The 17,419-nt window shown below is 53.5% G+C and overlaps 1 protein-coding gene across 2 annotated transcripts; it reads right to left on the minus strand.

Annotated features, from left to right (window-relative positions):
* Positions 1–423: 423 nt before the first annotated feature.
* On the minus strand, positions 424–17,341 carry msto1 (misato mitochondrial distribution and morphology regulator 1). Of its 2 annotated transcripts, none has more exons than XM_080184306.1 (14): positions 17,232–17,341; positions 15,909–16,044; positions 14,361–14,430; positions 13,729–13,804; positions 10,483–10,537; positions 9,726–9,876; positions 9,518–9,635; positions 7,132–7,266; positions 6,710–6,865; positions 5,738–5,869; positions 4,390–4,574; positions 3,229–3,333; positions 1,890–2,005; positions 424–874 (listed from the first exon to the last, which is right to left on the minus strand). In XM_080184306.1, the coding sequence occupies exons 1-14, from the start codon at positions 17,313–17,315 to the stop codon at positions 639–641; spliced, it is 1,755 nt and encodes a 584-aa protein (XP_080040432.1). In that variant the 5' UTR covers positions 17,316–17,341; the 3' UTR covers positions 424–638. The 2 variants fall into 2 exon arrangements, with proteins under 2 accessions (XP_080040432.1, XP_080040431.1); XM_080184305.1 differs by having other exon boundaries at positions 424–877.
* Between the last annotated feature and the right edge of the window lie 78 nt (positions 17,342–17,419).

Below are 17,419 nucleotides of genomic sequence, written 5' to 3' on the forward strand. Positions count from 1 at the left end.
ATTAAGTGAGAAAGACTGCAATGAAGTTAGTGTGAAAATGCCACTGTCTGGTGCCTGTTCTAGTACATGGAAGGAGAATGTATCCTAACCAGCACGCCTTTCGGACTGTGGGAGGAAACCCATACAGCCAGTGAACCAAGCCTGGACTCGAATGCTGAGGCAGCGGTGCTAACCACTGTGTCACTCCTGTCTAATTAATAAATAAATAAATAAATAGCCCTATCCTTACACAAGGAGTGGGAACAGCAAGATGAACCTGCATTGGCACTTCATATTTTAATGAAGAAAAAAATCCAAACCGTGAATAAACTTAGTAAAAACCCAGGGTCATTGGAAACAAGACCACCCCCTATCTTTACAGAGTAGCATTTAAAACCCTCACCAGGGTTCACCTTGAATTAGAAAGCACACAGTCCTCAGTCCTCCCTTTCTCTTGCAGAAAGGTGTACAAGTCACTGGGGAAGATACTCCCATTTGCGAGGCTTACCTGACACCATAAGTCTGTTTCTAAGAGAAGATTTAGAACATATTTACAACTTTGGGTAACAGGGCAGGATCTGCTCGGCAGCACACACACCCCCTGACTCTGGGTGGTACAGTGTGCAGCGACGTGCCGGGGAGGGTTTAAACCACAATCCTTATTCTGATTCAGAGTCCTCATCCGATCCATCCATGTCAGAGTCCATTTTGTAACACTGGGCCAGGGTCTTCAGCTCCTCCAGGACCTCCTTGAAGTCATCCAGCTCAGTGCTGGCAGACAGGAAACTGCTGAACTTGCGAAGGTTGAGGCGACTGACCTCCTGGTACAGGTTGTGCAGCACTCTGTGCCAGATCGGAGAGGACTGGAGGGCAGTCATCACTGGGATACTCTCCACTGCTGGGGGAGGAGGCAGACAAAGAGGCGTCTTATTCACTGCAGAGCAGAACTCAAACACACGCTGCTTTCAACTCTTCCAGAACAATAATAATACTTTTCAATAAAATACCACCACCCCAAACTGACTAACAGTGCCTGAGGTGTGTCGCACCCCGATAGAGACCCACTATCACTGGGAATGACACGGAATGAGATGATGTGTCCCAATATTCAAAGGCTTCTGAATCTCAGGATGCTTTGTATATTTGACGCTGGAAGGATAGGCTGGGCTGAAGGATGGCACGGTGGTTACTACTGCCTCACAGTGCCAGGGACCCGGGTTCAATTCCTGTCTGTGTGGAGTCTGCACATTCTCTCCTGCGCTGCGTGGGTTTCCTCCCACAGTCTAAAGATGTGCAGGTTAGGTGGATTGGCCATGTGAAATTGCCCCTTAGGGAGATTAAGGGTGTTATGGGGATAGGGCCTGGATGGGATTGTTGTCAGTGTTGACTCAATGGCCTCTTTCTGTACTGTAGGATTCTGTGATTCTAAAATACATGCAGTGATCAGAACCTCAGAATCCCTACACTACAGAAAGAGGCCATTGAGTCTGCACTGACTTTCCAAAAGAGCATCCCACCAAGATCACACCTTATTCCCCTGAGTTGATGCATATTGGAACACAAAGAGGCAATTTAGCACAGCACAGGAAACAGGCCCTTCAGCCCAACAAGCCCACACCATTTAACATTCAGTGGGTGCTTCATTGGACACCTTTGGAGTGTGGGAGGAAACTGGAGCACCTGGAAGAAACCCACACAGACAGTGACCTGAGGCCAGACTCAAACCCAGGTCCCTGGCAGTGAGAGAATGCAATGCTCTGTGCCACTAAGTCTATATTTCCCATGGATTGTGTGGGTGATGTGACAGCTCGGAGGGGGTCTCTCCCAATGATTGATTTCCTGATAATACTGATGGTCACAATGCCAGCCTGTTAACTGTACCGACTGTGGTTCAAGTCTCACTCACTCACCACTTGCTGAGGATAAGCCACTTCTGAGCAGCTGTCCTTGCTTGTTGAAAGAATGCGTGAAAAACTGTGGGTACGGAGTGGTCACTTTACATGGGCTCTGGACCAGATGGACAGCACTGGGGAACAAGAGAGAACTAGTCACATCTCAACATTCTACAATGTACACAATCCCAATGGATCCAAACCCCTTCCCGTTCACTCCCATTGTACACAATCCCGATGGATCCAAACCCCTTCCCGTTCACTCCCATTGTACACAATCCCGATGGATCCAAACCCCTTCCCGTTCACTCCCATTGTACACAATCCCGATGGATCCAAACCCCTTCCCGTTCACTCCCATTGTACACAATCCCGATGGATCCAAACCCCTTCCCGTTCACTCCCATTGTACACAATCCCGATGGATCCAAACCCCTTCCCGTTCACTCCCATTGTACACAATCCCGATGGATCCAAACCCCTTCCCGTTCACTCCCATTGTACACAATCCCGATGGATCCAAACCCCTTCCCGTTCACTCCCATTGTACACAATCCCGATGGATCCAAACCCCTTCCCGTTCACTCCCATTGTACACAATCCCGATGGATCCAAACCCCTTCCCGTTCACTCCCATTGTACACAATCCCGATGGATCCAAACCCCTTCCCGTTCACTCCCATTGTACACAATCCCGATGGATCCAAACCCCTTCCCGTTCACTCCCATTGTACACAATCCCGATGGATCCAAACCCCTTCCCGTTCACTCCCATTGTACACAATCCCGATGGATCCAAACCCCTTCCCGTTCACTCCCATTGTACACAATCCCGATGGATCCAAACCCCTTCCCGTTCACTCCCATTGTACACAATCCCGATGGATCCAAACCCCTTCCCGTTCACTCCCATTGTACACAATCCCGATGGATCCAAACCCCTTCCCGTTCACTCCCATTGTACACAATCCCGATGGATCCAAACCCCTTCCCGTTCACTCCCATTGTACACAATCCCGATGGATCCAAACCCCTTCCCGTTCACTCCCATTGTACACAATCCCGATGGATCCAAACCCCTTCCCGTTCACTCCCATTGTACACAATCCCGATGGATCCAAACCCCTTCCCGTTCACTCCCATTGTACACAATCCCGATGGATCCAAACCCCTTCCCGTTCACTCCCATTGTACACAATCCCGATGGATCCAAACCCCTTCCCGTTCACTCCCATTGTACACAATCCCGATGGATCCAAACCCCTTCCCGTTCACTCCCATTGTACACAATCCCGATGGACCCAAACCCCTTCCCGTTCTCTCCCATTGGATCAAACCCCTTCCCAATATCCGATACCTGAGTGTAGTCGGGAAATGGCTATGCAGAAATGCGTGGAGAACCTCCTCCCCAGTAGGACAGGTGTGTAAGATGGAGGCCCCCTTCAGCCCTGGAGCGAGATTACTGCAGGCAAAACAGCAATGGTGAGCTCCGCAATAATAAAATCACACTTGTGTTTACAATCACTGCCTAACACTGGGGGACGGTACTGGCGGGGTCGGGTCCGTCGCTGTCTAACACTGGGGGAGGGTACCGGCGGGGACGGGTCCGTCGCTGTCTAACACTGGGGGAGGGTACCGGCGGGGACGGGTCCGTCGCTGCGTAACACTGGGGGAGGGTACCGGCGGGGACGGGTCCGTCGCTGCGTAACACTGGGGGACGGTACCGGCGGGGACGGGTCCGTCGCTGCGTAACACCGGGGGACGGTACCGGCGGGGACGGGTCCGTCGCTGCGTAACACTGGGGGAGGGTACCGTCGCTGCGTAACACTGGGGGAGGGTACTGGCGGGGACGGGTCCGTCGCTGTGTAACACTGGGGGAGGGTACTGGCGGGGTCGGGTCCGTCGCTGCGTAACACTGGGGGAGGGTACCGTCGCTGCGTAACACTGGGGGACGGTACCGGCGGGGTTGGGTCCGTCGCTGCGTAACACTGGGGGAGGGTACTGTCGCTGCGTAACACTGGGGGACGGTACCGGCGGGGACGGGTCCGTCGCTGCGTAACACTGGGGGAGGGTACCGGCGGGGACGGGTCCGTCGCTGCCTAACACTGGGGGAGGGTACCGGCGGGGACGGGTCCGTCGCTGCCTAACACTGGGGGAGGGTACCGGCGGGGTCGGGTCCGTCGCTGTCTAACACTGGGGGAGGGTACCGGCGGGGACGGGTCCGTCGCTGTCTAACACTGGGGGAGGGTACCGGCGGGGTCGGGTCCGTCGCTGTCTAACACTGGGGGAGGGTACCGGCGGGGTCGGGTCCGTCGCTGCCTAACACTGGGGGAGGGTACCGGCGGGGACGGGTCCGTCGCTGTCTAACACTGGGGGACGGTACCGGCGGGGACGGGTCCGTCGCTGCCTAACACTGGGGGACGGTACCGGCGGGGACGGGTCCGTCGCTGCGTAACACTGGGGGACGGTACCGGTGGGGACGGGTCCGTCGCTGCGTAACACTGGGGTACAATCCCACCTGATCTGTTGTTGGTTACTGATTCCTCGGAGTACCACAGACTGGGCAAAGCAGCGGTTCTCCTTGAAGTCCCCAGACGGTGACAGGCTGCTCCAGGGTAATTCCGTGTGGTGCGCGGAGAGTACATCTGGCACCGTGTCTGTATCCCTCATCGCGAACGGAATGCAGGCAGACGCAGCCACCACCTGCCCCCACGAGACCAGAAGACACATCAGGCAGGTGGAGAGAACAATGTCCCACATAACAGAGTGTCCGATCTCACCCCCTGCAGCCTCTCTGTGCCGTTAGTGGGTTAGCCCACACCACACACACAGCCTAGTGCAGTTGTCCCTTTCAGAGACTGAGCTCTCACACTGATCTCCCCCGTCACTGTGTCGGATTCAGCACAGTTTGAGGTTGCACTGTATCCATGTGCGTTTCCACAGTAACTTCATTACAGTGTGAACGCAAGCCTACTTGTGACTAATAATTAAATAAATAAAATAAACTGTGTGCGCGTGTGTCCTCTGTGTCTGTCTTTGGGAGTGTGCATGCACGTGGACACAAAGCACCAATAATCATTCTCTGTAGAATGTTCGCCTATCTCCTGAGCAGCTATTTTCCAGGACAGTGTGCGTTACAGCTCAAAAACTAGCTGCTGAATCTGTGACTGAGTGTTAATGCTGCCTGCACTCTCTACCGCATTCCCCTGCCCCACGGGAACATAGGGATTAGGAGCAGGAGTCGGCAAACTCAGCCCTTTGAACCTGCTCCACCATTCAATCAGATCATGGCTGATATCTCCCTGGTCTCAAATCCACCTGTTCCCCATATCCCTTTAACCCGTTATTTAATCAGAAACATATCCATCTCCTTCCTGAATCCATTTAATGTTTCAGACTCCTCTGTGCTTTGGGGGCCACCCTCTCCTTTCCTTCTCCCCTATGTACTCTATGAACTGCATGCTTTGGCGGCACAGTGGTTAGCACTGCTGCTTCACGGCAACAGGGACCCGAGTTCAATTCCCAGCTTGGGTCACTGTCTGGGTGGAGTCTGCACGTTCTCCCCGTGTCTGCGTGGGTTTCCTCCCATAGCCCGAAAGACGTGCTGGTTAGGGTGCACTGGCCGTGCTAAATTCTCCCTCAGTGTACCTGAACAGGCGACGAGGAGATTTTCACTGTAACTTCACTGCAGTGTTAATGTAAGCCTTGTGACACGAATAAACAAACTTGTCTGTATAGCGCAAGAAAGAATACTTTTCAATGTATCCCAAGACACGTGACAATAATAAATCAAATCTACATCAAACACAACGTGCTATTCCATCAATGCTATTAAACCTTTGCAGACTCGCAGGCTCGGGGCTTACCTTCCTCCCGGACTGGTTGAGAGCGTCTGTTAACTGTGAGAGCGAGATGGTGGAGGAGTGCAGTCGATAGGGGACGGTCAGTGTTTCCAGGGCTGTGGCCAGCAGGCTGCTGCTGTGATAATTCAGAGATGCCTGCCCAGGGGGAGGGGAGAGAAAATGTCATTAAAAGCTGGTCACAGCTCCGAGCTCTGCCACGGATCCGAGGGGTAACAGCAGACACAGACAGAAAGGAACAGACTTTGGCCAACATTTAGCTATTTTATAGAATCCCCACAGTGCAGAAGGCCACTTGGCCCATCGGGTCTGCATCGACACAATCCTACCCAGGCCCAATCCTCACTGCCCCATGCATTTACCCTGCTATTCCCCCTGACACTAAGGGGCAATTTAGCATGGCCAATCCACCTAACCCGTACACCTTTGGACACTAAGGGGCAATTTAGCACGACCAATCCACCCTAACCTGGGAGGACACTGGAGCACCCGGAGGAAATCCACGCAGACACGGAGAATGTGCAGACTCCACACAGACTTTGACCCAAGGCGGGATTCGAACCCTGGTCCCTGATGCTATGAGGCAGCAGTGCTAACACTGTGCTACCGTGCTGCCCCGGGAAACACTTAGGGTATGGGAGAGTAATGGGAAGGCGGGGGGTGGGGTGGGGGAAATGGATTTGACTGCTGCTGGAATACTGGAATATAAGCTCTAGAGCAGCCCAGTTACACTGACACTCCCTCCCTCTTCTCCCAACTCTCCTTCTGACATCCCAGTGTGAAATCAGTTTGAGATAACTGGCTGGGGGTGAGGCTAAGGTCACACACTGGGGGTGTCACATTATCCTGCATCCTAGGATAGGGAACTGGGACGGTCGATTCCCCCATTCAGAGAACCCACCATCAGTCCATCGAGAGGGAGAGAGACTTCCCTCACCAAATCCCACCCATCCCCACAGAGAGCGCTGAGATACTCACATCATACAGGACATGTGGGAAGGTTACAGGAGAGAGGTGTTTCCGGCTGAGGGCGTTTCTGTTCAAGGACATGGGGCAGAAAGCGGAGCTGCGACTGGCTAAGTATACGATCCCCATGACGGAATTCAGTAATCGATGCACCTCCCTCATCGGATTCTGCGGGACGGAGGAAAGAACAGCATGAGCAGAGTAACACTGACAGAAACCGCGCCAACTGCAGACACAGGCGATCAGAACGCTGTCTTTCCCCAAACTACACCAACAGCAGACACAAGCAATCGGAACGGTGTCTCTTCCCGAACTACAGCAACAACAGACACAGGCGATCGGAACGCTGTCTCTCCCTGAACTGCACCAAGTTCAGACACAGTTGATCTGGGCATGGGGTGTGTGAGTGGTGACGGTGAGGTTGTTTTACTCACCGTGTCTGTGTACGAGGTGGGGGTGAAGCCGCAGGTGAAGATGCCTCTGCTTCCGTATTCATCATTTAGTAGCTCCACCACCTTGGCTGAGAGGCCGGCGAACCCATCCTGCAGGTCACACAGTACATGGAAGCCCTGCCAAACAGAACATGGCATTAATGGAGAATTGGCCACCTCACAACTCTCAGAAACTCACCAACCTCCGTGTGAGGGAAGAAAATCTGCCGTCCTTACCGCAGTCTGGCCTATGTGTGACTCCAGAGCCACAGCAACATGGTTGACTCTCAACTGCCCCTCTGAAATGGCCTGAGTGAGACACTCAGCTGTCATGGGCAGGGATGGGCAATAAATGCTGGCCCAGCCAGCGACGCCCATGTCCCAGGAATGAGTAAAATATCCTGCGGCGGTATGGACAGGATGAGTGTGGAGAGGGTGTTTCCTCTTGGGAGAAGCTAGAATTAGGGGGCAGTCACTTAATAAAACAAGGGGAAGCCCATTTAAAATGGAGTCCAAAGATGTCCAGGTTAGGTAGATTGGCCGGGCTAAATTGCCCCTTAGTATCAGGGGGACTAGCAGGGTTATGGGGATAGGGACTGGGTGGGATTGTGGTCAGTGCAAAGTCGATGGGCCAAATGGGATTCAATGAGTCTGTGACGAGGAGAAATGTTTTCTCTCGGAAAGTGCAGCGTCTCCGGAACATTCTTCCTCAGAGGGCAGTGGGAGCAGAGAGTCTTTAATTTTTAAGGCAGAGTCAGATGGATTGTTGATTAAAGGGGGGAGGGTGAAAGGTTATTGGGGGGGTCAGCGGGAATGCAGGGTTGGGGTTACAGTCCGGTCCACCATGGTCTTATTGAATGGGCTGAAAGGTCTCCAGCTCCATCATCTGAACTTTCAGAAACTCAATATATGAGTTGCTGTTTCTTCCCCGAACATGGCCAACAGTGGGATTTCGACTTGATGGTACAAGTTCAGCCCTCTCTTTTGTCTGGCAACAGTGGAAGATGGGCCACCCCAATTGGTGACACAGTGGATTAGCACTGCTGTCTCACAGCGCCAGGGACCCGGGTTCGATTCCCAGCAGCACAGTGGGTTAGCACTGCTGTCTCACAGCGCCAGGGACCCGGGTTCGATTCCCATCAGCACGGTGACACAGTGGGTTAGCACTGCTGTCTCACAGCGCCAGGGACCCGGGTTCGATTCCCAGCAGCACAGTGACACAGTGGGTTAGCGCTGCTGTCTCACAGCGCCAGGGACCCGGGTTCGATTCCCAGCAGCACGGTGACACAGTGGGTTAGCACTGCTGTCTCACAGCGCCAGGGACCCGGGTTCGATTCCCAGCAGCACGGTGACACAGTGAGTTAGCACTGCTGCCTCACAGCCCCAGGGACCCGGGTTCGATTCCCAGCAGCACGGTGGCACAGTGGGTTAGCGCTGCTGTCTCACAGCGCCAGGGACCCGGGTTCGATTCCCAGCAGTACGGTGACACAGTGGGTTAGCACTGCTGTCTCACAGCGCCAGGGACCCGGGTTCGATTCCCAGCAGCACGGTGGCACAGTGGATTAGCACTGCTGTCTCAGCGCCAGGGACCCGGGTTTGATTCCCAGCAGCACGGTGACACAGTGGATTAGCACTGCTGTCTCAGCGCCAGGGACCCGGGTTTGATTCCCAGCAGCACAGTGACACAGTGGGTTAGCACTGCTGTCTCACTGCGCCAGGGACCCGGGTTCGATTCCCGGCTTGAGTCACTGTCTGTGTGGAGTTTGCACATTTTCCCCGTGTCTGCGTGGGTTTCCTCCCAGAGTCCAAAAGATGTGCTGGAAGCAGTTGGAGGAGTGCACATTCTCCAGTGGTTGTGGGGCTGGAGGAAACTGGGGTGGGGCAGGGGCTGGGTGATGCCATGGTGGGTAATTAAAGCGAGGATGGTGCTGTCAGAGCAGGGGCTGCCATGTGCCAGCGAACACAGGGCAATCTGATTGTGCAGAGAGGGTCCAGGATTTTATCCGTGGTCTGAGCTGACAGAACAGAGTTTGGACAATTGGTTGGACTGTCCCTGGGCTGGGGGTAGGAGGTTGGACAGTTCTTCCCAATGATATTCACCATGGGTTAGCACTGCTGCCTCGCAGCGCCAGGGATCCAGGTTCGATTCCCGGCTTCAGTCACTATCTGTGTGGAGCCTGCACATTCTCCCCGTGTCTGCGTGGGTTTACTCCTGGTGCTCCCGTTTCCTCCCACAGTCTAAACGGAGTGCTGGTTAGGTGCTAAATTCTCCCTCAGTGTACCCGAGCAGGTGCCAGAGTGTGGCAACTGGGGGATTTTCAGAGTAACTTCATTGCAGTGTTAACGTAAGCCTTACCTGTCGCAAAAGTAAATAAAATTTAAACTTTACCTGCAGATAGTCGCACTCTTCAATGTAAAAGTGTAACCTGTCCTCAAAATCATCGAGAAATGAGGGATCACACATCAACTTCTCACCAAATCCAAATGCCTCGAAGCGATCAGAAGCACTGTGTGTACACAAACAGAACAGGGTGAATGAGTATAGAGCAGGGTGTGAGGAGTCATGGTGGACGGTGTTCTCGCTCTATGTCACTGACCTGCTGTGGTTGTATTGCTGGATGACGGAGATGGTCTTTGGGTGAAGGTGCACCCTGAGGAAGTCTGACCAAACTCTCACGTTGCTCTCTAGCCGGTAGGCGCTTTGGGGCAGGTTGAGGGATCTCTCGGTCACAGACAGCGGGGCAGCTCCTGTCAAAACAAGCGGGGTTATAAATGAGAGAAAAGAATGGCACGTGAACAGGCCCCTCGCCCTCTTGCTGATCATGATGCTCTAACTAAACAAAAAAAAAACTGCCCTTACTCTGTCCGTATTCCTCTATTCCCTCCCCTGTCCATGTACCCATTCAGATGTCTCTTAAATGTTACTAATGTGCCTGCTTCCACCACCTCCTCCTAGCAGCACGTTCCAGGCACCCACCACTCTCTGTGTGAAAAACTTCCCCTACACATCTCCCTTCAACTTTCCCTCTCTCACCTTGAACCTGTGCCCCGTTGTAATTGACACTCCCACCCTGGGAAAAAGCTGTCTGTGCCGTTCATAATGCTGTAGACCTCGATCAGTGTCTCCCCTCAGCCTCTGTCTTTCCAGTGAAAACAATCCTAGTTTATCCAACCTCTCCTCATAGCCAATACCCTCAAGACCAGGCAACATCCTGGTGAATCTTCTTTGCACCCTCTCCAAAGCTTCCACCTCCCTTCTTAGGTAGAGGGTTGGAGTGGGCAGGATTGGAGTCACTGAGAGATGCAGGAGCAGAGAGAAGACACACTGGGGATACTAGGTTAGGGGTCACTCACTTCCTTCTGCCTGGAATGTCATCGAGTTGTGGTTCCTGTTGGAGTCCACCATGCCCTGAGGGAAGACAACAACAAAGCAGGTCAGAGAATCCTGGAATGGGTGCCATTCGGCCTGTCGCTAGCGGCCACATACAGGCTCATCAGACCTGTCTGAATGATCCCAGTGAACTTCACACACGATCAATCACTCTGGAGGGGAAGTCTTGGCTTGGGTACAGCAAGATAGCAATCAGAGTCATGAGCAAGTGATCAGATTTACCTGAGGGCGGGAGGGAGGGAAGAATGTTGGCCCAGGCGGCTTGCGTTCAACAATAAGAACATAAGAAATAGGAGCAGGAGTAGGCCATCTAGCCCCGCGAGCCTGCCCCGCCATTCAATAAAATCATGGCTGATCTGAAGTGGATGTTCCACTTTCCTGCTCTCTTCCCATAACCCTTAATTCTCCTGTCTGACAGAAACCTATCTACCCATGTCTTAAATATATTTAGCGAGGTAGCCTCCACCACTTCAACGGGCAGAGAATTCCAGAGATTCACCACCCTTTGAAGGGTGCAGATCCAGTCTATTTAGTCTCTCTTCATAGTCCAATGAAATCTTTAATGTAGACTGGAGTCTCTACAACTCTTGTCTCAGAAACAGATTTCCTCACATCCCCTCAGAGTCTTTTAGCAAACACCTTGGACTCTCCTCACGGGTATATGAGCTGCTGGGGGTAGTTTGTTCCCAATGACTCAAAACCATTCCTGCATTTGGACAGGCCGCTTATACAGCCACTAACCTTCTCCAAGACAAACAACCGCATCTCCACCAATCACTCCACATCACTTCAGTCCCTCATACCTGGTGCAATACCAGTTATCACAGAATCACTACAGTGCAGAAGCCGGCCAGTCGGCCCATCATGTCTGCACCAACCACAATCCCACCCAGTTCCGATGCCCATAACCCCATGCATTTATCCTAGCTAGTCCCCCAGACACCAAGGGGCAATTTAGCATGGCCAATCCACCTAACCTGCACATCTTTGGATACTAAGGGGCAATTTTGCACGGCCATACCACCTAACCCGCACATCTTTGGATAATAAGGGGCAATTTAGCACAGCCAATCCACCTAACCAGCCTGTCTTTCAGACTGTGGGAGGAAACTGGAGCACTCAGGGGAAACCCACGCAGACAGGGGAGAACGTGCAAACTCCACACAAGTCCACTAATGTCTAGCCAGCGCTCCCTATTGCGTGGGTACCCAGGATTGGATTCAGTCCCCAAGCTGTGACTGAACCAGAGAGTGATGGAGGGTGTAACATGTCATTTATATATTCTATGGTGAAGAAAGGCCCAGATCCCACATGCTTTCTTCAAAGAACTTTCTCAACTTGTCATGCTGAAGAGTTGGTACACTCCGGGCTGTCTCTGGACTCCTCCTATACCCTCTCACCCTGCATCCATGTCACTCAGTTCCCATTAGTTCCCTTTATGAATCACTTCATATTTCTCTGCAGTAAGTCTGATCTGATAGATAGATCTCTGTCTCTGTCAATGATCAGTCTGTTTTTTGCCTGATGTATTTTGTGAATATTTCTCTGATTATTTCATTGTCCTGCATTGATATGCCTCTACTTTCTCAGGAGGCTAAGGAAATTTGGCATGTCTGCTACAACTCTCACCAACTTTTACAAACGCACCATAGAAAGCATTCTCTCTGGTTGTTTCACAGCTTGGTATGGGGTCCTGCTCTGCCCAAGACTGCAAGGAACTACAAAGGGTCGTGAATATAGCCCAATTCATCACGCAAACCAGCCTCTCATCCATTGATTCTGTCTACACTTCCCGCTGCCTCAGGGAAAAGCAGCCAGCATAATCAAGGACTCCACACACCCCGGTATGTGACTTCTTCCATCAGGGAAAAGATACAGAAGTCTGAGGTCACATACCGACCAACTCAAGAACAGCTTCTTCCCTGCTGCTGTCAGACTTTGGAATGGACCTACCTCGCATTAAGTTCATCTTTCTCTACACCCTAGCTATGACTGTAACACTACTTTCTGCACCCTCTTCTTTCCTTCTCTATGAATGGTATGCTTTGTCTGTACAGCGCACAAGAAACAATACTTTTCACTGTATCCCAATACACACAACAATAATAAATCAAATCAAAAACCACTAGTCACAGGCCTCCAGTCCAACAAGCATCCTTCCACCATTCCCCTCTGCTTCCCACCATCAAGCCAGTTGTATGTCCAATTTGCCATCTCTTCCTGGATTCCATGTGATCTAACCTTCCAAAGCAGCCTCCCATGTGGAACTTTATCACAAGCCTTACTGAAGTCCATGTAGACTACATCTACTGCCCTGCCCACATCAACCTTCCTGTTCACTTTCTGCACCCTGTCCTTTCCTTCTCCCCTATGTACGCTGTGAACAGTATGCTTTGTCTCTATATAGTGCGCCCTTTCCTTTTCCTTTATGTACTCCATGAATGGTATGCTTTGTCTATAATAGTGCGCAAGAAACAATACTTTTCACTGTATAAAAAGGTCCTAGAGGGGCAATTTTTTTCACAAAGAGGGTGGTGAGTGTCTGGAACAAGCTGCCAGAGGTAGTAGTAGAGGCAGGTACAGTTTTGTCTTTTAAAAAACATTTGGACACAGTTGTATGGGTACAATGGGTATAGAGGGATATGAGCCAAACGCGGGCAATTGGAACTAGCTTAGGGGTTTAAAAAAAAGGGGGTGGCATGGAGAAGTTGGGTCAAAGGGCCTGTTTCCATGCTGTAAATCTCTATGACATGTGACAATAATAAATACAAGTGGTCAGTTTGAAAGATTACTGATAGTGGACCACAGTGATGCTGATAATGGGGAAGATAACTGCATACTGTTCTGGGAGAGTGGCAGTGAGATCAGCTAACTCAGGGACATCCCGGGTCACTGCTTAGTAAACTCAGTATCACACAGCGTATTTCACTGCTCGTATTCGAGAACTGACGCGAGGTGGCACAAGAGGGTTAAAAATAACAGAGCCTCAGATACACAACATGGCTGCTTCTACCCTGGCTTAGTCTCCCGCGAGGGAGCTTTGAGCCACTTCTGGTGAATACATTAATTAATGCAAAGAGCTTAGTGCAGCCAACAATCAACACTGATACATAACAGCACACAGCACGCCCCACGCCAACCAGAGCTCCGTAAATACCAGAAAGGATAACATTTACACATTAAGAGTACAGTAGGACAGGAACACTTACACTCAGGCTGTCCAGCTGCTGTAGAAACAGGTTCTTTACCTCTGGATCTTCCTTGTGAACCATTAGGTTGCCCTTCCTGGATTGGATCAAACACAAAAAGGTTGACAATTTACTCTGTCATTATCAGTTTCAACCCTACTCCTTGCCCTCCCTCCCACACGACAGTGTCTCCGAATTCCTTTGTCGCTACCGGGGCGGGGGTCCAGGCATCACGTTTACCCGAGCTCCGGGTGTTAGTTACCCGGGGGGGAGGGGACAGGCGTCGCAGTTACCCAGGGCTCTGGGTGTCACAGTTACCCGAGGGAAGGGGACAGGCGTCGCAGTTATCCAGGGCTCTGGGTGTCGCAGTTATCCAGGGCTCTGGGTGTCACAGTTATCCAGGACTCTGGGTGTTACAGTTACCCGGGGGAAGGGGACAGGCGTCGCAGTTACCCAGGGCTCTGGGTGTCACAGTTACCCTGGGGAAGGGGACAGGCGTCGCAGTTATCCAGGGCTCTGGGTGTCACAGTTACCCGGGGGAAGGGGACAGGCGTCGCAGTTACCCAGGAGAAGGGGACAGGCGTCGCAGTTACCCAGGGCTCTGGGTGTTACAGTGAACTCTCTATCCGGGACAGGGAGAATCAGATTCTTACCATGTCAGTGCAGGTTCCGGCCGGGTGACACCATACAGATCTCCTTCCTGCTTCAGACTGCTCAAACTCCCTGCAAGACACACAACAAACATCCCATCATGGAGGTGAAAGATTTCCAATTCACCATTCCTAGCGCGTGTTTTTCAGCCTTTACTCCTGCCATTACTGTGACTGGAGTTCACACACTCAATGCCAGAGGTCACATCATCACAACACACAGCAAAGGGAAACAGGCTCGCAGACCCAGGTTACGTCAACTCTGTATTCCCTGGAATATTGCGACGGGGGAGGCATCCTAGTCCCTCCAGCTTGTTCCACCATTCACTGTTATCAGAGAATCCCTAAAGTGTAGAAGGTGCCCTTTGGCCATCAAATTTGCACTAACTCTCAGACAGAGTATCTTACCCAGGCCCTCCCTGCCCTCCCATATTTAGCATGGCCAATTCCCCCAACCCGCACATCTTTGGGACTGTAGGAGGAAACTGGAGCACCCGGAGGAAACCCACGCAGACATGGGGAGAATGTGCAGACTCCGCACTGACAGTGACCCAAGCTGGGAAATGTGTGGCTCTCTCCCCCGTGGGTCAAAGTCATCAATGAACGCAGAGTAAATAGTCGAGATTCCGACACAGGTCCTTGTGGGTGGCACAGTGAGTTAGCACTACTGTCTCACAGCTCCAGGGACCCGGGTTCATTCCCGGCTTGGATCACTGTGTGTGTGTGTATGTGTGTGCGTGCACGCACACGCACGCGTGTGGAGTCTACATGCTCTCCTCGTGCCTGCGTGGGTTTCCTCCGGGTGCTCTGGTTTCTTTCCACAGTCCAAATCATGTGCAGGTTAGGTGGATTGGCCACGCTAAATTGCCCCTTAGTGTTGGGATGATTAGCAGGGCAAAGACGTGGGGTTACAGTGATAGCCTTGGTGGGATTGTTGTTGGTGGGGGCTTGATGATCCGAATGGCCTCCTTCTGCACTGTAGGGATTCAATTTGATTTATTATTGTCACGTGTATTGGGATACAGTGGAAAGTATTGTTTCTTGTGTGCTGCACAAAGCATACTGTTCATAGAGAAGGAAAGGAGAGTGTGCAGAATGTAGTGTTACAGTTGTAACTAGGGTGTAAGAGAAAGATCAACTTAATGCGAAGGAGGTCCATTCAAAAGTCTGACAGCAGCAGGGAAGAAGCTGTTCTTGAGTCGGCTGGTACGTGACCTCAGACTTTTGTATAAGAAATTGCATTAAAGTATTGTTAGAGAGTTAAGAGTTAGAATGAAGTTTTAGAAACATAAAACGAGATAGAATGAGAAGGTACGCTGGGCACAGTTTGCAAGAAGTTGCCTTGCTCCAGCGCCATTTTGAGATCCTGGGATATGAATGGGATTAGCAGGTAAATACATGGGGTTATGAGGTGATGGGTGCTTTAGATGCCAATCATTTCCTGATTATGAAGTTAGGCTAACTGCTTCAGAATCCCCTGGCTCCCCCTCTCACAGACACTTCTTCCAGGATAGACTGTTCTACTCAGAAGGCTTTGGAAGATGACCGCACCTTTCAGGTCGATGAGGATGAGTCGGGGGGTGTAGGTGGGCTGGCCCTGCAGTGTCAGCCCCTCTCGGAACAGAGTTGTTGTTGTGATCTCAGGGTTCGGCTCACAGGGCTCTGCATCGTAACATAACGCCGCTTCCTGGACACAGAGAGAGACAATGGTCAGAGCAGTTAATCCCCACTGATTATACACAGCCTGCAGTGATAACCCAACTCAACACAACTTCAAAACATACACCCCCTGGAACAAATACCCTGGCATTGCCTCCCTCCCCCACCGCATCCACCCCTCTTCACCCCCTTACCCTTCACCCCCCATCCCCCCTTCGCCCCCCATCCCCCCTCCCCCTCTTCCCTCACCCTCCTCCCCACCCCCCCTTCCCTCACCCTCCTCCCCACCCCCCCTTCCCTCACCCTCCTCCCCACCCCCCCTTCCTCCACCTCCTCCCCACCCCCCCTTCCCTCACCCTCCTCCCCCTCACCTCCCTCCCCCGTCACCCTCACCTCCCCCACCTCCCCTCCCCCCCACACCCTCACCCCCCCACCTCACTCCTCACCTCCCCCCCTCACCCTCCCCCTCTCCTCACCCCCACCCCCCTCACCCTCCCCCCACCCCCACCCCACCCCCCCCTCCCTCCCCCACCCTCCCCCCCACCCCCCCTCACCCTCCCCCCACCCCCCCCCTCACCCTCCCCCCTCCCCCTCACCCCCACCCCCCCCCTCACCCTCCCCCCCACCCTCCCCCCCCACCCCCCCTCACCCTCCCCCCTCCCCTCACCCCACCCCCCCTCACCCCTCCCCCTCACCCCCACCCCTCACCCCCCCTCACCCTCCCCCTCCCCTCACCCCCCCCCCCCTCACCCCCCCCCCACCCTCACCCTCCCCCTTACCCCCCCCCTCACCCCCCCTCACCCTCCCCCTACCCCCCCTCACCCTCCCCCCCCTCACCCCCACCCTCCCCCCCTCACCCCCACCCTCCCCCTACCCCCCCTCACCCCCACCCTCCCCTACCCCCACCCTCCCCCTAACCCCCCCCCTACCCCCACCCTCCCCCTACCCCCCCCCTACCCCCACCCTCCCCCTACCCCCACCCTCCCCCTACCCCCCACCCCCCGCTCACCCCCCCCTCACCCCCCCCTCACCCTCACCCCCCCCTCACCCTCACCCCCACCCCCCCTCACCCTCACCCCCACCCCCCCCTCACCCTCACCCCCACCCCCCCCTCACCCTCACCCCCACCCCCCCCTCACCCTCACCCCCACCCCCCCCTCACCCTCACCCTCACCCCCACCCCCCCCTCACCCTCACCCTCATCCCCCCCCTCACCTGTCCATTCCACCAGTGGGTACCCACGAAGTTGCTGTAATGTCCGAGCTGCAGGCTCACCACCTCGCGCCTCGCGCTCCCCATGGGGGCCCCGGCCTCCCGCCTCTCAGCCCCGCGACCCCCGGCCCACTGCAACCGAACCTGACCGTCGCCCTCACCGTACCCCCATTGGCTCTCCCGCCCGTCAC

This window comes from Carcharhinus amblyrhynchos, unplaced genomic scaffold (assembly GCF_965287045.1).
Source record: "Carcharhinus amblyrhynchos unplaced genomic scaffold, sCarAmb.v2.hapA scaffold_668, whole genome shotgun sequence".
Taxonomy (NCBI): Eukaryota; Metazoa; Chordata; class Chondrichthyes; order Carcharhiniformes; family Carcharhinidae; genus Carcharhinus; species Carcharhinus amblyrhynchos.